This window comes from Triticum urartu, chromosome 2A (genome assembly GCF_056163025.1).
Source record: "Triticum urartu cultivar PI428250 chromosome 2A, HENAU_Tu73, whole genome shotgun sequence".
In the NCBI taxonomy this organism is placed as follows: Eukaryota; Viridiplantae; Streptophyta; class Magnoliopsida; order Poales; family Poaceae; genus Triticum; species Triticum urartu.
The window spans coordinates 4,632,027-4,653,298 of record NC_141874.1 but is presented as its reverse complement, the minus strand read 5'-3'; the positions used below and the strand labels follow the sequence as shown (position 1 = coordinate 4,653,298).

Sequence of the window (21,272 nt, the reverse complement as noted above, 5' to 3'; positions counted from 1 at the left end):
GGTATCTCCGAAAGTATCTGTTGGGTTGACACGGATCAAGACTGGGATTTGTCACTCCGTATGACGGAGAGGTATCTCTGGGCCCACTCGGTAATGCGTCATCATAATGAGCTCAAAGTGACCAAGTGTCTGGTCACGGGATCATGCATTACGGTACGAGTAAAGTGACTTGCCAGTAACGAGATTGAACGAGGTATTGGGATACCGACGATCGAATCTCGGGCAAGTAAAATACCGATTGACAAAGGGAATTGTATACGGGGTTGCTTGAATCCTCGACATCGTGGTTCATCCGATGAGATCATCGAGGAGCATGTGGGAGCCAATATGGGTATCCAAATCCCGCTGTTGGTTATTGACCGGAGAGCCATCTCGGTCATGTCTACATGTCTCCCGAACCCGTAGGGTCTACACACTTAAGGTTCGGTGATGCTAGGGTTGTAGAGATATGAATATGCAGTAACCCGAAAGTTTTTCAAAGTCCCGGATGAGATCCCGGACGTCACGAGGAGTTCCGGAATGGTCAGGAGGTGAAGAATTATATATAGGAAGTGCAGTTTCGGCCATCGGGAGAGTTTCGGGGGTCACCGGTATTGTACCGGGACCACCGGATGGGTCCCGGGGGTCCACCGGGTGGGACCACCCATCCCGGAGGGCCCCATGGGCTGAAGTGGGGAGGGGAACCAGCCCATGGTGGGCTGGTGCGCCCCCCTTGGCCCACCCCCTGCGCCTAGGGTTGGAAACCCTAGGGTGGGGGCGGCGCCCCACTTGCCTTGGGGGCCACTCCACCTTTGGCCGCCGCCCCCCTAGGAGATCCCATCTCCTAGGGCCGGTGCCCCCCTTGGGGAGCCTATATAAAGGGGGGGAGGGAGGGGCAGCCGCACCCTTGACTCTTGGAGCCTCCCTCTCCCCTGCTACACCTCTCCCTCTCGCAGAAGAACGGCGAAGCCCTGCTGCGGTGACTGCTGCATCCACCACCACGCCGTCGTGCTGCTGGATCTTCATCAACCTCTCCTCCCCCTTACTGGATCAAGAAGGAGACGTCACGCTGACCGTACGTGTGTTGAACATGGAGGTGCCGTCCGTTCGGCGCTAGGATCTCCGGTGATTTGGATCACGTCGAGTACGACTTCCTCATCCCCGTTCTTTGAACGCTTCCACGCGTGATCTACAAAGGTATGTAGATGCAATCCGATCACTCGTTGCTAGATGAACTCATAGATGGATCTTGGTGAAACCGTAGGAAATTTTTTGTTTTCTGCAACATTCCCCAACAGAAAGCACCAATGTCGGTGTCAAAACCGGGCGATCTCGGGTAGGGGGTCCCGAACTGTGCGTCAGAGGATCGAAGGTAACAGGAGACAAGGGGGACACGATGTTTACCCAGGTTCGGGCCCTCTTAATGGAGGTAAAACCCTATGTCCTGCTTGATTGTATTTGATGAGTATAGGGGTTACAAGAGTTGATCTACCTCGAGAGCGTAATGGCTAAACCCTAGATGTCTAGCCTGTATGAATTCTGATAGCCTCTATGGACTAAACCATCCGGTTTATATAGACACTAGAGGGGCCTAGGGTTGTACAGAGTCAGTTTACAAAGAAAGGAAATTATACATCCGGACATTAAGCTTGCCATCCACGCATAAGAGAGTCCTACCCGGACACGGGGGAAGGTCTTCTACCTTGTATCTTCACAACCCATCAGTCCAGCCCATATCAAATAGCCCGGACACCCGAGGACCCCTTAGTCCAGGACTCCCTCACCGCTTCAGCACGATCTACATTCAATGGCAACATACCGCTTCACGCGGAGTCGGTATAACATAGTCGTCTATCCGGCATCAAGCGTCTCTCGTCTTCGACGCTACTGCTATTTGAATTACTTTCCGCCAGTCGACATTTCACCATGGGAAGGTTGTAATTTAAGGCAATAATTCCTTTCCAACTTATTCTGGATCTAGGCCCATCAAAGTTCAAAGCTTTTCCCCGTAAGCTTGCAACGAAAGCAATCCAATCTTACAAAGTTCAAAATGTGGAATCTACAACCATATAGGCACACATCTTCGAGCATTCACAGACACTCGAAAATACATTTCAAATATCACTGTCCGTTTAGATTGATGGAGAGAGTTGGGCATGTGTCTTACAAGCTCCTCTTTCTAGATGGATGCAAGTTTCATCATACATTTCACATCGATCGACTGAAGAAACACGTAGGGCCTGAGGCTGTGCCTAATCTAATCCGTCCCTCTTACTCTGACGACACAATTCTCATTGAACCAGATGAGCCACTCAGTGCAAACTTAAAACAAGAGTTTAGGAAAATATTAATGTCCGTGACTATGTAGTCCAATTGCTCATCAAATGGGAGAATCTGCCCGCCATGTAGCAAGCAACATGGGGAGATTGAACATGCATCCAAATGATTTACCGAGGCTTTCATCCTTGCGGGCATGTATTATCTCGCGGGGGGGGGGGGGGGGGGGGGGTTACTAGGCCTCAACTAAAGAAAGCGTATAGTTTTACAATTTTCCACCAAAGAAATAATCAACACCTTTGACTGGCGCCAACTTTCGGCCCACTTCAGCCACCCCGATCTCTGTTCGGCGGCGGCATACTGGTTCGCGCGGAGTCACGATGCAGCGTAGCCATCCACCTGGCATCAAGCGGCTCTCGTCTTCGCCGCTGCTGAGGTTTGAATTCCCTTTCTGTCACCAGACACTTTACAAAGGAAAGGCTGCGATTCAAGGCCATGACCCCTTTCCAACTTATTATATATCCAGATCCCTCAGAGTTCAAAACTTTCCCCATGTAAGCCTGCGTCACCCGCCGTGGCAGAACCAACCCAATCTCGCAAAGCGATCCCATCATATGTTTCCACAGAAGCACGCCTCCAATTTTGGCACCAACTTCCGGCTCGCTTCAGCCGTCCGATCTCCATTCAACGGCAGCATACCGCTTCGCGCGGAATTATGATGCAGCGCAGCCGTCGATCTGGCATCGAGCGGCTCTTGCCCTCGCAGCTGTCGCTATTTGAATCCCCTTTCCGCCACCGGACACTTCACAACGGGAAAGGCCGTAATTGAAGGCCATAACTCCTTTCCAACCCACTCCAGGTCCAGCTCTCCCTCGAAGCTGAAAACTTTCCCCATGCAAGCTTGCGCCTTGAGCCGTGGCAGAACCAACTCGATCTCGCAGAACGATCCCATCATATGTCTCCACACAAGCACGCCACACCCGCGTGAACACGGAGAGAAAAAGAACTGAACAATGGTGCGACAGGGAACCGCAACCGCATTCGGTTCCTCCCTCCCTAACCCTGACAGAAAGAAAGCAATGCCTTCCTTTTCCGCCCGACGATGAGAAGCTCATCCACAGGCCTTTGTTTCTCTTATTAAGATTATTATTATTAGGAAAGCCATCATGGCAAGCAAATCATCTCATTTCTTCATGACTAAGATAAGACAGATGATCAGATGAAAGTTTATAAATCCGTTCATTCACTTGGGTATGAATATGATGCAATGTTGGGGGGAGGAACATGAATCCTCCAACAATTTCAGTGCCAACAAAAAACGTTGCAGCACGCACGCACGCACGCACGGACGGACGCGCTCGTGAATATATTTGCTGCTGGAGGAGGAGTAGTATATTTGGTTTGGTGAGCATCGTACGCGTCCTCTTCTCTTCTCTCTCTCCCGGACCCGGTCGGTCGGTCGGTCGTCTCCCTATCCGCCTCCCCTCCTCTCCCCAACGACCAGACCAGAGCCAGAGATCTGCCTCCCTCCCCTCCCCGAGCGCGACGGCTAGGGTTCCTCGCCACCGCCGGCCCGCCGCCGTTCCTCTGCGGCGCGCCCAGCCGGCCGAGGCCCCCGCCGCCCCGCCGCCCGCACCGGGGCCCAGCAGCGCCTCCCTCCCTCCCTCCCGCCCTGGCGCGGCCGGTCCCGCCGCCCGGAGCGACCCCGGCGACCGGTCCATAGGCAGGTACCAGCCACCGCCCCTCACCCTCCCCTCCCCCCCTTCCTCCTGCATCCTCTGCCCGTTCAATTTCTGTTTTCCCGATTCTTCTGTCGGATGAGTGTTTTTTTCTTTCTAGAATACGTGTCTGATGAGTGCTTGCTGTAGTAGATTGGGTATTGCGAGGAGGATGCATACAGCGACGGCTGTTCCTTGACGAGTAGTTGCTGCGTGATTTTCCCAGTGCGCGTTCGAGTTCACTTGCGATGGGATGTTGTCTGATAGGTGTTTGTGATAATGCTTCTAGGGGGGGAGGGGCCAAATGCTTCCAGATTGTGGTTTGAACCTTTTTTACTCTCTCTCGGATGAGCAAATTGACTGTTAGCAGTGAAACATGTTAGACTGAAGATATACTCCTTCTATATATAAAAAGGAAAAGGCCGAGCCGTTTATTTATCTCTGTACTGCCTTGAACTGAAATCAAAGCTTATAGCAGTAACGTGCGGTTTGAGAGCAGCACATTGGTACTGGTGGTATTGTTGCCATGATAGATGTCCTGAATTTTGTTTATGATTGGGAACATAGTAGTGGTACTGTTGCGCTGTGTTGTTTGATTTTATAAACAGTCAGAACTAAAATATTATTACCGTTTGAAGTGACCGTTTCTCCTTTTGCATGTTAGCTCTTTGCGCCCTCTTGTGGAGGATCTCAGGCCAACTATTCTGGATGCATCTATGACATGGTGGACAAGGCAGCAGAAACGAGTCAGCTTGAGGTGGCAGCCGAGGGAGTTGTTTTGTGGGATGAAGCCTTGGTAAAGACAAGCCCAGAGGATCTGCAGATGCGTTGCAAGGAGTTGCGCTGCTATAATGACATCCCTGTCATGTGTTTGAAAAAAGATGTTAACTGTGACCTGGAAAAGGACGGTTTGTTGCCAAAAATTGAAGCTGAGGTCTCTACTCCTGCCCACCAAGATTCAGTTCCTTTGAATTTTGGGCGTAACCTTGCTGTTTGTTTGGATAGCAAGGCTGGTGAGATTGGTGAAGTATCTGAACACAGAACTGGCATGGAGAGAGCGGCTTGTGGCTCACAGGGAGGAGGTATGCTGTCATTTGACCATGGATTTTGGAAGGGGGCTGTTGGAGACAAGAATCAGTTTCCCAGGATGGAAGGATGCCATGAAAATGGGGGCTTGTCAGATTTGGGAAACCATGACACTGACAAGTTTCCACAAGGTGCTGATGCCCTGAGTTTGATCGATGATAATCATGAGCTGGGAAGGGATTGTTTTCTGGCAAATATTGATGAAGAGGTGTCCTTCCCCGTTGATGAAGCTTCGGTCCCTTCCTTCTACCAGAAGAGCCATATGGATGTTTTTGTAGAAGATAGCAAGTCATGCATAGAGAAATTAACTCAAGATTCACTGGAAGGAGATATGCTTTCATGTGAGCGCGATGCCAGATTTCGTACTGAGGCTTCTGGAGACGAGAATCAACATAGGATGGTGGTGTCGAAGGGTCAGGTTTCATCTATTTGTGAAGATGCAAATAGTCCGAGTTTAAATGCTTGTGGTCTTTTTCCTGAAATAGAAGTTCTACGCCAACAGGCTGACAAAGAATACAAGGTCTTTGAACTACCCCCAGAGATATACCTGGCTAGATCTTCCTATAACCCACCTTGCCTAGATGGACTTTGTCGTAGTGGCAAGGAATCATCTGCTGTGTGCCTGGGCCATCAAGATTCTTCTGGTGTCAAATCACGTCGTCCAGATCATTTGGTACAAGAGCTCAATGCATATAACTCTTCCATTGACAAACCTTGCTCTGCCAATTTTGTTGAAAATGCCAATGATGAAGAATCACAAAATAAAATTTCGGAGTCATTAAATGCCTCCAAGCGTAGGAATCCAAGAAGAGCCGCCTCATCAAGAAATCGCGCTCCTGCAGAACATGATCATCAAATAAACAAAGGAAGCAGTAGCACATGCAAATCTAAGAAGGTTGAGAGTTCGTGCTCATTAGTTGAAAGCGCCTTGATTAAGTTCCCAAGCAAAACTACCAAGGTAAGAAGTGGCATCAACAGACCAGTGAATTCGACTGCCTGGGGCAGTCTAGAAAAGCTAGCGGATGGTTTTGGTCAGAACTGTGAACCTTCTACCTCTAATTCTCATCTGATTTCCCTTGAAAACGGTGGGAGATCAAACAAAAGATCTGGGAAGAAAGAGCAGCCCATTGTTCGAAAGGCTCGAAGTTCAAGATGTCCAAAAAATAAGTTCCCTGCCTTTTCTGTTACCAGATATGCACCGGATGAATTGAATGGCGAACCTACCTTTTCAGTCATGGATGGTGCTTATGGCTCCGCAGAAGGTTACGTAGGAAACTTCCCTAAGTTGGTTCCTCGTGCATTTCTCAATGTTTCTGATGATGCTCACAGATCTGTGCAACATATGTCTATCCAGACTGACATGCAGCAGTTAGACAGGTGCTTGGATAGTGTTGCTCAAGAAACATGCCCTGCGTACATGTGTGGAGAGTTTGCTAAATCAATTTCCGAACCTTCTCTTAATAATGGCGGTGTTGGATTTTCACCTGACTCTGTTTTGGAGGTAGCCTCTGTTACATGTGAAAACAACACCTCTGCAAGCCATGATGTTAAACTGCGTGGAAACCCATCTTATCCTGCTGTATTGACTGAAAGTGATCTTCATGCATCTGATTTATCTATTCCTGACTTTGGAAAAAATCATGCGTCATCATCAACAGATTTTGAGCAGCAGCCCAAAACTGTGAGGGGTGATGAGAACACAAGAAGTGAAGAGATTAATCAGTCTCATGCCATAATTGGTTATGTTGGTGAGGGAAAAGTGCAAGGCTTAGAGAAGTCCAATGCAGTGAGGAAAACTAAGATGTTGGAAAAGCAGAAAGGCCGAAAGAAAGATGGAATAAAGGGAAATAACATAAGGGATGGAAGTTCCACCAAAATTTCATCAAGTGAAGCTTCACAATACAGGGTCTTCTCTGATGATCCATCTTCACTTGTTTCATCAGGACCTTTAAAGTTCAGTTCTTGTTTTGAGGTCGTAACTTCTGCCACACATGGTATCAGTATGCATGAACATGGCTGGGTGCAGGGTACTTCTGTAATTGGCAAGGAGAAAACGAGTGCACTTAACAATGTAAAATCACCGAGGTGCAAGAAAAGTGGTGGTCTTAGAGGGAAGAAGGATATGGTGCGGGATCCGCATGTGAAGCAAGAAAGCAAGAAGAAAAATATAGCAGATGCCATTTTCATTGATTCTGGATTGTCTACTTTACCTTATCAGCTCGCTACTAATCTGGCAACATCTCATACGAATGAACAGGGTAGGTCTCCTGTTATTTGAAGTTTATTACTTAATCCTGTTTAACTGTCATGTATCAAGTAACTTCAGTAGATACTGACATTCTTCTAAATTTTATAGGTTATCGTAGTCCAGCTATTGAATATACATTTCAGAATCCAGTAGCTATATCTACCGAATTACCTGGAAATGCTGCTGGCTCAACAGGTGGGGCATCTGTATCGCAGCCTAAACGTGCTGCATGGGCATGTTGTGATGATTGCCAAAAGTGGCGCTGCATACCATCTGAATTGGCAGATGTCATTGGAGAAAACAGATGGTATAGCTTTTCTTCCTGTTACCTTTTGATCATCTTCCAGGGTTGCACTTGTCTGCTAATAGCCTAATCTAACTGAGAATCATATACTGGAGTTTTGTACTACATCGCTCCGCTCTGCGAGAATTCAGATTTTCCTTTTAAACTTCTTCCTTTTTGCTTAGATAGTTTTAATTTTCCAGGCTACTAATCCTGAATCATGAACTTGAGCTGCAATGGTTTTCGTAGAAAGATGCTAATTTGGTTAATGTCAAGAGATTAACTGGGATAATACTGTCACACACACTACATTCCCTCATGTGTTGTGTAAAGATGACATGTCGATACTATCTTCATGTAATTCCATTGAGAATCTTGGCAGTAGCTGCTAGCCCAGTTACTCAGTGGAAGAAATACTCCTTGATTGTTCCCATGCAAACAGATGTGGAGCTACAATTTTTTGTCTGTGGGTTCGGTTCTAATATATAGTTCACATGTCTGTGTTGGGTCTATCCCTCTAATAATTTGTGTTTCATCAAGGGTGTTTCCAAGAAATGCACTGCTCATGCATATTAAGGTTTTTATACAAATATAATATGGGAGCCCCACAACCTATCATGTGGCTCTGCTACTCTGTGAAAATATGTATTTTGGTATTTCTTTTGCTCTTTCTGTTATGTTCTGTTATGATATAGTGCATTTGTGTGCTAATTTTAATCATGGTTCATATATCGAATGCTTTATGCTTCTGATCCATCCTTGTTACTGTGAAGGACTTGCAAGGACAATGATGACAAGGCGTTTGCTGATTGTTCTATACCACAAGCGAAGACAAACGCTGAGATCAATGCTGAGCTTGAACTTTCAGATGCTTCTGCTGATGAAGCTGACAAGGATGGATCAAACTCAAAAGGTTTTGAATTGTTTTTGCATTTTTCTTCATTTCACTTTCTAGCATAGTTGAAAAAGCGCGCCTAGGCTCTAGTGCTTAATTGCACTTGATGTGCGCATACACTTTGGTCAGAAAAGCACAAGGCGGTGGCAGAACACACAATTAACGCCTAGCACTTTTTTTTAAACTTTGCTATCTAGTCATAATACATAAGGCTCTATATTGCACATCAATAGAATCTGATTTTAGGATGCTCTTTTGCATCATTTCTGTTGTGTAGCTTCTAGGGCACCGTCCTGGACAAATCTCAGATCGAACACATATCTACATCGTAACCGAAGGAATCAATCCATCGATGAGGTATGTGCTGATTGTATGATTCACTCACTTTTTTCTGTATTGATCATATTCATCTACTTCTCTGATTGCAGTTATAAGGACAGTTAGTAAATAAAGTTGGTATAGATTCTTATAGTTAGTGTATTGGAGTCAGAACCTTACAATGTTATCAAGCTTAATGGGGATGAATGTGGTGCACTTTTAGAATTCCAAATAAATTTCAATCTTCCTCGACTTCCACTTGTTGGATGGGCTGGGAAAAATTGCTGGAGAAGTGCATAATAAAATGATAAACATTTGTACCATAGTCAGTGTAAATCAGAGATGGGCGGATGGCTATTCTTAGCTAAGTAATTAAGTGCACACAGTCACACACTTGCAGTAGATTCTTTTTGCATAATACCATCTCTTACTTTCTACTTATAGGATGAAATAGTGAACTGTGGGAAAGTCAAGTGTATAAAAAAGAACAAATTTGCACCCTAGTCACTGCTAATTCTCTTCTCAACAAATGCATTTTCTCTCCTGTGACAACTATTCTGATCCATTATAGATTATACTATTTTGAACCAGTGTACACAATGTATTGATTCTTTGTTCTTGATTCATGGAGCGTGAATACCACTTAACATATCAAAATAATGGCCTGATTTTTTATCTTGTGTATTTTTTACATTGAAAATACTATCAGAGCATGGTATGCAACTGCAAGCCTCCTCAAGACGGCCGAATGGGTTGTAGAGATGGCTGTTTGAACAGAATGCTCAACATTGAATGTGCAAAACGTACATGTCCATGCGAGGAGCAATGTTCTAATCAGCAGGTCAGTTTTTGCATTTTTTTTTCTTTGTTCTGATGCATATTTCCTGTATTATATTGGGTTTGATCTTATAAAATATCTAAAACAGTTTCAAAGGCGCAACTATGCAAAAATTGCATGGTTCCATTCTGGTAAGAAGGGCTATGGATTGAAGTTGCAAGAAGAAGTATCTGAAGGACGGTTCCTTATTGAATATGTTGGCGAGGTACCAATTCAGACTGCCTACTTTTTTAATCCTTTCTTCTGTTGGTGGTGATCATCCTGTGGGATGGGTTGGGTCACTTGGGTGCATGTGTGGTTGCTATATTCCTGTTGGTGCATGTGTGTGTTAGTTTTGTGCTATTTGTAATATTTAGGTTCATTAATTTGAGACAAATTAATACAATAATTTCTACCACTCACACATCTTTTGACCAAAACAAATTGATACTATAATTGATCAGGGTAGCTATATTTCACCAAAAAAATCTGTAGCACAACCTGTACATGGCCTCAGTCGCGCGTCGTGACAAACACCGACATCTTCTCCAGCAACCATTGTGGCTCTCTCCCATGCCGCCATCCTTCTCCTTCTTGATTGCTTCACAGCTGACCCTCTGGCTTCTTGTCAACCGGCTGAGAGTCCACGAGAGGATTTTATCACGAAACTTTCTACATCATCCAAAGATATTACACCATTCAAGTCCATTGGGTTGCTCACACAATCCAAAAAGCACATTGCCTATAGGCACATCTGAGGATTGTGCCCGTGAGCACAAGCAGCGTGCCAAAACAAACTGAAATATTACATCGTGTTGAATATGTTGAATATGAAAACTGGTTCGCCACTTCCACAAAACGGGACTCTGGGTGCAGCTAGCACTATTGTCTAATGGCTCACCTAACCTTCTTGGGTCGACAGGCAAAAGGATTCAAAGTAATCAATAATTTCATGGCCCAGTCATACCAGTCGGTCCATATGCATGATGTAAATGCCCATCATCTATTTTGACACAGTTGTAACATCATTTTGTTGTTTTTCCAACATGCAAATAATTACACGCTCCACCCATAATACATATTTACAGCCCACAGGGGTACAAATCCTCCTGCTCTTCTGTTCCATTAAAATCCAAAAGTATTTTTACCAAAGTATAAATCGTACCTTTAAAGAGAACGTCTTTGTTGATTTGTTTACTTCGTTGTTCTTTCAGGTCCTTGATATAACGACTTATGAATCCCGCCAAAGAGATTATGCTTCTAAGGGCAAGAAGCATTTCTACTTTATGGCACTAGATGGTGGTGAGGTAGGCTTTATGATTTCTGTCATTATGTTTTGCCCAAGAACTCTTCTATTGTATTAGTTTTTAACTCCCTCCATGTTCAGTTGCAAGCCTTTCACCATTTTCTATGTGTTTGATGCTAAATATCTTATTATTTCCCTTTATATCCTTCTGTCTGCCATTAATAGATGATACCACACACATAAGTACATAACCCTATGTTGCACCCACTATTCTAAGTCATTTGTCCTGATACTAGTACACAGATATATCTGTTGGGCCACTTTTAACCTCTTGCTTTGAATCCGTCCAGGTAATAGATGCCTGCACCAAGGGAAACTTGGGCCGGTTCATCAACCACAGCTGCAGTCCTAATTGTCGCACAGAGAAGGTGGAAGTTCTGTTTATTTGTCCTTGTATTGTTGTGCACATTTCTTGCCTTGCTAAAATATGCTGATAATCTCTGTTACCAACATGAGCTTACTAAATTATTTCTCCTTGTTTAGTGGATGGTCAATGGAGAAGTTTGCATTGGAATTTTTGCTATGAGGAACATCAAAAAGGTAATGCTAGATATCATCAACAAACTTAGCTTCTCACAGAGCCTTGTCCCACCTCCTATGCCTCATCTTTTTAGATGTTAACTTAAGTTTTTACCTTTAAGGATGATGATTTACTTTGTGATAATATTTCTAATTGAACTTGCAACAATCGAAGGTCCTCATTTTGTTATTTGACTAGTTTCCTGTATCCGCCTATATCTATATGATGCATGTAGTTGATATTTATTTTCTCACAGGATGAAGAATTAACGTTTGATTACAACTATGTTCGTGTATCTGGTGCTGCTCCTCAAAAATGTTTTTGTGGCACTGCCAAATGCCGGGGTTACATTGGTGGAGACATATCAGGGTCTGGTATCAGCACCCAACATGTTGCAGAAGCAGAGTATTTTGAACCCATGGTCACTTACAAGGATGCCGAGGAAATGCTAGGAAATGCATGTTCTCATGGTGCAAATCCTAGTGTTGTTGAGCTTGAGCATGAGACCTCCATCCAACAAGAAGATTCAAATAACTGCATACCTGTAACCCCAGACTCTGAACCTCACCAAACTTCCCCTATCTTATTTGAAAATAGTGAGCTAGAAAATTCCTGGGAAATGTGGAGCCCCCAGGATGCCGAAGACCCCACCCGTACACCTGTCCATGTGCCCAGAACAATAGATAGTACTTTGCAGCAGTTACCAGTATATGACACTCAGCCATTAGAATTCTTGCCGAAGGCTCCTAACACAATGGATGGATCAAAGGCTCCAAATGTGATGAATCAATCAGCACGTAGCTCCGATTTGGGGCAAAACCTGGTGGTACCTGGTTTCCATGCTAAGAAGAAAAACAATCTAAAAGATCACAGAGATGTAAAATCATCATCATGTTCTACTGACAATGAAAATACTCTCGGAGGTAACACTTGCTGCCAAATGTTCTTTTCTTGCTGCCTGGCATAATAAATTTAATGATGTCTCTGGTATCTGCAGTTGAAGCAAGACTGAACAACCTACTGGATCGAGATGGAGGTATTAGCAGACGAAAAGTATGTAACTAACTTATCCATTTTATTGTATACCTTTCTGAATACTGGACTTGGATTGAATATTCTGCTCTAACTTGGAACAAGTATGCTAAATTGGAAACAACACTCTCTGTCTTGTGTATCTGTCCTTAGCCCACCGTGTGCACAGATCAATGAAATAATTGACTAAGTTGGAAATAGATCATTGCTATCCCTAACTAAAGCAAGAGAAATTATTCAATCCACTGGCTACTTCGCTGCACAGTCACTACCAACTTCTAGTACATGCATACCATTCATCTTAGCTGGTGCTTCGTGCATATCGAACCACTAATGCTCCATGCATTTCGTTGTGCTGCAGTGCTTTAGTTGGGACAGAATTTTGATCAGCACTGTAAGAAGCCTCGTAGGTTTAGATGTGCAGTACATCAAACACCACTTTTGCATGGAATGTGGCTTCTTTAATAACGAAATATCATGGTTTTCATGCATGGACAGATATATCAAAACACAGTTTCCTGTGGCAAGGACACATAGTGAAACAGAGGGAGTAATTTAGATATGACATTGTTCACTGAAAGTTGGGAAGGCTTAGGGGATGAGCATAATTTGATTAGTGATGCTGACATTTTCATAGTGTATGAAAGACATATTACTATGGTGGCACTCACATTTCTTCAGTACAAAAGCTCAAGGATTTGTCGAACCTTCTTAGTTTTCAGATTCTTTTTGATTGCTTATACTCGTGTAGATAGCAAGGCATAGCTCCATCTTGGAAGGGTTCACTATTACTATGGTGGCACTCACATTTCTAATGGTGCAGATGTTTGTTTCTGCTCCACCTTTTCTTACATGTTCTAACTAGTGGTGTGAACAATTTGTTTTCTAAACAGGATTCAACAAATGGATATTTGAGGCTTCTTCTATTTGTGACCGCAGCAGCACGTGACAATGCCGCGGCCGCAGCAGCACGTGACAATGCCGCGGCCGCAGCATCACATGATGCGACCGCAATGGAACATGAAAATGCTGCGACCCCAGCGGAACGTGACAATGCTGGGGGCACATCTAAAAGGTTTGGTTACCGTGTTGGGATGTCTAGCAAGTTTTCTGTATCCAGTCTAAGTGAGCTACTGTTTAATCTCTTTCAGTGCAAGGGATCTTTCGTTAATTCTTGATGCACTTCTAAAAACAAAATCACGCTCTGTCCTGTTGGATATCATCAACACGAATGGTATATTTCCTTGCCTTTCTGCAACTTCCTATATGAAAGATGATCTTTTATAATTACAAAATGGTAATTTTGTTTCTATTCTGCGACAGGATTGCAAATGCTTCATAATATATTGAAGCAGAATCGAGACACCTTTCTTCGAAGACCTATAATACGGAAGCTTCTGAAGGTTTGCCACTTTTTTGATTTCATCCATTCCTATAATCACCTGTTGTATGGTTTCAGTTGTGATCATCTTTGTATGGTTTCGACCATGGTGATGTCCCACCACCTGGTCTTTTCCTGTGTATTTCACATTTTATTACTATTCTATATTTCCATCAACTAGTCTTTATGAATGTTGGCACCTTCCTTTAGGTATTGGAGTTTCTTGCTTTGAAGGGAATCCTGAGAGCTGAAAAAATAAATGAAGAAGCCCCACGTGAGGAAATGGAAAGGTTAGGTTATTCTAATTTGTAACTTCTGATTCTACTAAATGAAATGCTGATTAAAGAATTTCATAGTGGGTTGGACGGTTAACCTTTTTCTTTTTATGCAAATATCATACATTTTTCTATTTTGTTGTAATGAGTTCTTAGTTTGGACTACATAGGGTTTCCCAAAAGGATAGCAAATTATTGCTTGAGTTATTTCTTTGTATGTTATATGATTGAACTCTCTAGTTTCCTATAAGGGCATTTCCAAGGGCAATCCCCCATTTGCCCAAAAAGTGGGTGGGTGAACAAATGAGGTGTCGAGCCATCACAAATAATTCAAAGAAAAAATATTGCAACACAAAAATTTGTTAAACAATTCAAATAGGAATTCGCAAATTAAAATTCAATTTATTCAGAGATCCTAGGCTTCTATTGGTTTCCATGATGCACACACTCATGATCATTGATAAGTTGTTGATGCACTTATTTACAATGCATAAACAACAACAGCAACAACAACAACAAGCCTTTCAGTTCCAAACAAGTTGGGGTAGGCTTGAGTTGAAACCTACTCCCTCCGTTCCAAATTACTCGTCGCAGAAATGGATGTATCTAGAACTAAAATACATCTAGATACATCCTTACCTGCGACAAGTAATTCGGAACGGAGGGAGTATTAGATTTCGGAACCTAGTCATGGTTCTGAGCATCTTGAGAATATTCTGAATTTCAGCCGGTTCTTGTTCTGGGAGTTCGAGAAGCTCTCCAGTGTAGTCAGCCCATGGGGTGTAACTTGACGACACTCATCCTCCACCATCATGTTGTGCTCAATTTGTCCAAAGGCCCTCTCCACATCCTTCCTCTCACCTTCTTGCATTTGGGCAAATAGAAACTTTTTGGTACTTTGTCGATTGGAGATTGTCTTCATAGATGTCGCCTGTTGAGGGTAGATACCATTGGCAAGGGTGCGTGCTAGGCGCCAGCCAGATGTAGGAGCGGAAATATCAACCGTTTTCTTGCCGGCGAGCGACCTTGCAGCAATCGTTGCTTCCGATGAGCGGCCTCGCAACACCGGTGCTTCCAGCGCTCCTTCGCCGTGCTCGTCGCTGGCCTTGCAACATCCCCTCGTAGCTTCTTCAGACGCCATTGCAGCATCACTGGCTCATTGGAATGCTGCTCCCAGCTTGCAGCAACGCTGTAGCTCTCGCAGGCATGCAACAGGTGGCGATCCTCGCCGCTCTGCCGTACCCTTGTCTCACAACAGCGGCACCAGCCATATGGAATGGGAGCGCCCTTGTTTGTTGAGGTGTAGAAGGGAATCAGTTGAGGTGCAAAAGGGGTGTGTGTGAGAGAGAGGAAGACACACATGACATGGGAGATTGGGTAGAGGATGAGTGGATGTGGTGCTTCGGCTGGTGATAAGGCAAGAAAGATAAGCAGTAGATGGGCCCACTCAACAAACGTCGCACAGGTCAGCTGTTGTTTTTGTGTTTACAACCGGGTGTGTCAAATCAGTTTCCATCGGCAAGGTAGTACCCCATGGTATAGTTGTTGCCATTAATAGTAGGAAGTGATGCCTAAACATGGCATCATGGAAGGGCAGCGTAGCTGCTAAATAGTCTTGGAAGAGCATAACATGACCCTCAGCCCTTGCACTAGTTAAGAACTCGATGCCCCGGTGAGAACCTGTGAAGTCAAGAACATGATCCTCTTCCAACTCCATTCAAGTGCCTCGCTCATCATCACCAATAGAGACGGTGAAGACAAGGCGAAATCCTTGCTTCGAAACATATTCATTAGTGATGTCAAAACTTGAGTCGGGTTGGTCTTGGGCCGACGACATGTGGGGCTAGGCAGCATGTAGCTCCGTGATTGATTTTGGGCGTTGCCGCGAGAGCTAAGGTGAGGCGGCGGCTATCTTGGGAGGGACCTAGATCGTGAAATTGGGGTGGACAATGGCGGAGGGGTGAGGCAGTGCAACGACGAGTGGGGCAACATGGTGTCGGTCAGGGCCTGCGGGTCAAGAGGGCTGGGTTGGGCTCGGGGAGGGGAAATCCCATCTGCTGGTGGGCTCGAGGTGGGGTCAGTGTGGGCCCTATCTGACGTGGAGGTGGATAGTTGAACTCCCACATTTCCGTCTCAATTTTGGGGAGAAAGGGGCAATGGGCTATCCGCGGTCATATGGAGGAGCCCTTCGGACAAGATTTTTGGGCCAAAAGCGAGCATTGTCAGACAAACAACAAATGGGGTGTTTTAGGGCCGCTCCTTGGAAAAGCTCTAACATCTAGTTGGATGGCCTTGTAATTGCTTGTGTTTATATAGCAAACATATGCAAGTAAAGTTTTTTTTTGTTTGAGAAAGCACAAATCGCAAAGGTAGGAACAAAGTTACTTACATGCCCAAGGGAACAAATGGGGGGGGGATCATTGGACATCTATCGGCCTGGATGCACGACCCTCGTCGATGATGGCCCTAAGAAGAGTGTGGTGGTCTGGATGCAAGTTGTCATTTGTCAAATGTTGCATGCGTTTGGGTGCTTCCAGAGCATCTAGGATGTGAGGAGCACGACACTCGCAAGGCAGCATTTGCGCCGCTCTTTTGGTGTCGTTTGCTTAGTAGTGTGTCACCAGTTGATGAGGGCTTCGCCGGGGATGGGGCCGCAGAAGTGGGCATGGGTCCAGGAGAGGACTTTTAGTAACATCCCGGCTTAATGGGTCTAGGAGATAGACTACTCATAAAAACGAGGTGCGCTTTCTTTTCTGGGAGCCCATCCGAAAGGCACCTCAAAGTTAGGCTAAGCGTGCTTGGCTTGGAGCAATTTGAGGATGGGTGACCGACGCGGAAGTTGATCTCGGGTGCGCACGAGTGAGGACAAAGTGCGTACGAAATGCCCCATCAACCTGCAGTGTGGGTTACCTTGAAACATAAGCGGCGTGCAGCAAACAGTTCGTCGAGGAACTCAATCTTGGCAGCTTCCTTTGATGGCCGTAGACCATGGTCAGCCACCAATTGCCTGGCCGGGGAGGAAACCTGGGCTGAGACGGCGTTATTGGTCGGCGTCACATTGGTTAGGGAGACGCAACAACTCTTCCAAGCAACAATAATTCCACCTGAAGTACCAACTGCTGGGAGACAAGTGTAACCATCAAACTCTGATCCCACCGTTTAAGAACGAGTTAGGGAGTTAAAGTTTTGACTTTGGGCATTGGAAGAGACGACAGTAGAGCGAACAGCTATGCACTGGTCTTTGTCGTTAAGACCTCGCAGTTGATATGAGTGAGGTCTTGATTTACAGCTATGTGTAGTTGCAGGTTTTCGATACTGCGTTACCCCTGACCCTATTAGTCTATCACTAAACCTTGCCGGTGGATAATGGTCATAGAAAAATCTCCATTGCCAATACCTTTGAGTTTTGTCCTTTTTGGAGCTTCAGTTGTACAAATTTTCATTACCTTGTTGTTGCAGATTCAGGGACTCGATGTTGAAATTGACCCGGCATAGTGATAAACAGGTAATGTACTAGAGATGATGGATGCTTTTTAACTTGGTACTTTGGACATGCATCTGCATGCTGTTTATTTGTTAGAATGTTTAACTGACAAGTTTTATGCATGGAAAGATACGCCATTTTCTGATGTAACTTCATAAATGTAACAAATGAATTAAATAATTGAGGAGGGGAAAACCTTATATAAAAGTGTACATGGATGTGACCATACTTGTGGCGTGCACAGCTTATCCCACAAACCTTTGCTTATTTTCATGTTCATAAAACTTGGTCCCAACTCCCCCACCATTCTTGTCCTGGCTTAACACCAGAGACAGGTCTGCTAGTTAAGTGAGCTGCAGTTTCCCCTATTAAAAAATACTGTTAAGAGCAGATGCATTTCATGAAATTGACATGCCTGTTAGGTTTACCAGTCATGGTACCCTACGGAAGTCTTTGCTGCTGGCTAAGTAGCTATTTGTCAGTTATTATTTATTATTTTGTCTTTCCTAGCCCTGTTCACATTCTTTTTAGGTTTTGCAGTAAGAAACAAGGAAATTAAAATTTGTTACTCTCTGCAAGCATAGTTTAGGTTCTTCATGAATAGCTATGGTCTTGTCCAGTTTTCCCAATATCTGATTTTATATTCATTTTAACAGGTTCAAACTATTGCTCGGCACTTCTGTGAGAAGTGGATCCATCCTTATATGGATGGACCTGTTTCAACTTCAAAATGGTGTACAGATTCATATTCCAATAGAAGAAAGCGCAAGAGCCGTTGGGATTATCAACCAGAATCCCACTATAAAATGGTTGGATCACTAGTTCGGAAAGTCTATGGAGAATTGGGTCTTCAGGCTGGCTTGACCAGAAATAGGTCGCAGCCTGTGATGGGAGGCAGCTCAACAGGCACAGACGATGATGTGCCTCCTGGGTTTGAGCCTCAGCAGGGTCGTTCTGTAGCTCCAGGATTCTGCCTCCCTAACTTGAATATTTCATATGGGATTCCCATCGCTCATGTTCAGCACTTGGGAACCCCAGAAGTCGAAGGAGGTGGCAACCGTGGACAGAAATGGAAAGTCGCACCTGGTGTGCCTTTTATTCCTTTCCCACAGTTGCAACGAGGGAGTCCTTGTCCTTCTACTTCAACTCAGATGTCCTGTCATGACGCCATGAGGCAGAACAACAGTTCAGGATATCGAGGAAGAGGTTTCGACAGAGGTGGAAGGGTGCAAAGGAATGGGAGGAATGGGGCAAGAACGAGATATCCATATGATCATCAAGGAAGAAGATTCCCAAGCAATCATCATAGATCTGAAAGATGGCAGCCCTGGCCCCAGGAACATGATGGTGGTTCAGGATCTAGGGGCAGACAATGAATGACCCAGCCCCTGGCATCAAACATCAATTAGTTGTGTGTATACATGGTAATTCCTTCCTGTTCATCAGAAGTGTACACAAGCAAACTGTGTTAGCTTCTCATTCTATGTAACAGAAGTTTTCCACTGATTCCAACAGTAGCAGAACATGTGCTACAGATAGGTAATTGCCATTGCAGTTTTGTTACTAACAATGTGTAATCTCAATAGGAATAATAATTGATTTGATTCAAATCTTCTTACAGGCCAAAATTGCTAATTCATTTGTTGTCAACTTCTTGATGTTCAGTGTGAGCGGCAATCAATCGGAGGAAGAGGACTAGTACGATTTTCATTGTAATTTTAATTTTTTTACTGGTCATTCTGCCTCCAATTGTCTTTCCTTGTACTGGCCGTTTTTCTGGATAATAATTATCAGTTCTAAGATGCCCTTTGGGTGTCTTTCTTGAAGAAAAAAACATCTTGATGCCCATGTTACCTGTGTTATTTTCTGTTTTATTTTGTTTTGTTGTGTGCCTGCAGCTTTTGTTCTCAGGAAAGTGATGCGCGCTTTTGATATTCTACAAGAATGTTCTGGCTTAGTATTCCGTTTCTCATCTTCTATGCCAATAATATTCATTGTTAGCTGTGCGTTGGGCCAACTGCAATAGAATCTGGACCTGTGGTGCAAATATAGAAAAGAAAACTATCTGAGTCACAGGATCCGACATGGATGGCTCAGATGAGCATGAAGGCATCCCAGGCCAATGTACATCTCAGGAAATGCCCCCTGAAATACTGTTGAAGTAAATCTGAACTTTCTCATTTTAATTGTTTTGTCCTTAGTAAATAAGATTATTTTAAAAACTACATCCTCCATCCCATAATATAAAAGTGTTTTTTACACTAGTGTAGCGTCAAAAGCTTTGAAAGGATCCCGACTCATCTGCACCTGTGTTGAATAAAAAAATCAAAACAAATACTAGAAAATTTTGATGCGCGAGTTCCGCCCCAATTTTCAAATCATTTGGATCCGATTTATTTTTTTTTGCTAAAAACTATTCAGATGTCCAAATGAGCTAATATTTGGAGTGAACTTCACGCAATAAATTGTCTATCATGAGAGTTTTTTTGGAATTTTTCTAGTAATTTATTTTAAAAAAATTCTGACCGGTTGCACATGAGCGTGGGCATTGAATTCGCTGCACTCCAAAAGCTCTCTTATATTATGCATGTGTTTTGAAGTACTTGCCTTCTTTTATATCAGTAATTATGCAAGAAAATTGTAAACGTTGGAAACAAAAAAAATATGTCAATATCTTATGAGAAAATTTCTGAGTACATGACAACATTAGGTCATCCTGTTCAAGTACATGGCACAATTTGGGTACATGTCAAAGTGGACAATCCCAACAACAACCATTTGAGTACATGTCAAAATGAACCATCCGAGGCACAACTATTCAAGTACTCCTTTCGTCTCAAAATAAGTGACTTAACTTTGTACAGTACAAAGTGACGGAGGGGGTACATATCAAACTGGACCGAGGAAGACTAGTATATGATCTGTGGTCTTTAAGTGAGATAGGATCAACTCCAAAATTTCATATTTAGGCAATTCAAAAAATTCTGATTTTTTTAGACAACATACCTGCAGGGTATGTCTACGACTCCAAAACAAATCAACTCAAAACTCGATCTACAATTAGAGATTCAAAAAACACAAATTCCACTATGAATAGTGTCAGCTTTGAGTGACTTGTATTTGCCACTATTCACATCCAAATTTGTCTTTTTTGATTCTTTATGTGTAGTTTGAATTAGGAGCTGAAACTTTTTGAGGTTGTACATCAAACATGGACATGTGTCTGCAAATATTTTCATAATGTTTGAACATGTTTTGTGTCTTCAAAAAGATTGATCTCACTTAAAGGCCAGATCCTATACTAGTCTCCCCCGGCCATCGGTACAAATATTCTAGTACTAGTACCATGTCAAACTGGGGGCATCCCATGCAAAACATCAGACATATATAAATAGCAAGTTATACGTAACATGACACGATCATTTCTAGACTTCTAGTGCATGAATGGCAAGACTGAGTATGAAGGACTGAAATGATCACCACTTGCATCAGCTTTGCTTTCTTGATGGTACATGACATTCTGATTCCCTAGCCACGTCGAAAATTCTGAAATAAATTCTGCATAAAAACAAGCACCATGATTTGAACCCTGATGAACTGAAAATTCCACTATCTTTCTAATCATCCAATCATAGATTGGTTCATGCTTTCTA

General features: G+C 43.8%; 1 protein-coding gene across 4 annotated transcripts; it reads left to right on the top strand.

Moving 5' to 3' along the window:
• Positions 1 to 3,678: 3,678 nt before the first annotated feature.
• EFS (histone-lysine N-methyltransferase) lies at positions 3,679 to 19,467 on the top strand. 4 transcript variants are annotated; one of them, XR_007294567.2, is made up of 19 exons: positions 3,679 to 3,979; positions 4,639 to 7,318; positions 7,417 to 7,615; positions 8,365 to 8,504; positions 8,764 to 8,843; positions 9,514 to 9,645; positions 9,731 to 9,847; positions 10,836 to 10,928; positions 11,218 to 11,295; positions 11,411 to 11,467; positions 11,704 to 12,370; positions 12,445 to 12,500; positions 13,373 to 13,554; positions 13,631 to 13,713; positions 13,803 to 13,882; positions 14,071 to 14,150; positions 17,595 to 17,640; positions 18,276 to 19,158; positions 19,241 to 19,467. XR_007294567.2 is itself a non-coding variant. In XM_048698026.2 (18 exons), the coding sequence occupies exons 2-18, from the start codon at positions 4,696 to 4,698 to the stop codon at positions 18,993 to 18,995; spliced, it is 5,433 nt and encodes a 1,810-aa protein (XP_048553983.2). In that variant the 5' UTR covers positions 3,679 to 3,983; positions 4,639 to 4,695; the 3' UTR covers positions 18,996 to 19,239. The 4 variants fall into 4 exon arrangements, 1 of the variants encoding a protein (XP_048553983.2); XR_007294568.2 differs by having other exon boundaries at positions 3,679 to 3,983; positions 19,285 to 19,467; XR_007294569.2 differs by having other exon boundaries at positions 3,679 to 3,983.
• The last annotated feature ends 1,805 nt before the right edge of the window (positions 19,468 to 21,272 follow it).

Coding starts and splice junctions, on each gene's coding strand:
- EFS (XM_048698026.2), top strand. CDS start 4,696: ATGGTGGACAAGGCAGCAGAAACGAGTCAGCTTGAGGTGGCAGCCGAG. Junction 12,371..12,444: donor CAATGAAAATACTCTCGGAG/GTAACACTTGCT, acceptor TGGTATCTGCAG/TTGAAGCAAGACTGAACAAC. Junction 13,883..14,070: donor TAATACGGAAGCTTCTGAAG/GTTTGCCACTTT, acceptor ACCTTCCTTTAG/GTATTGGAGTTTCTTGCTTT.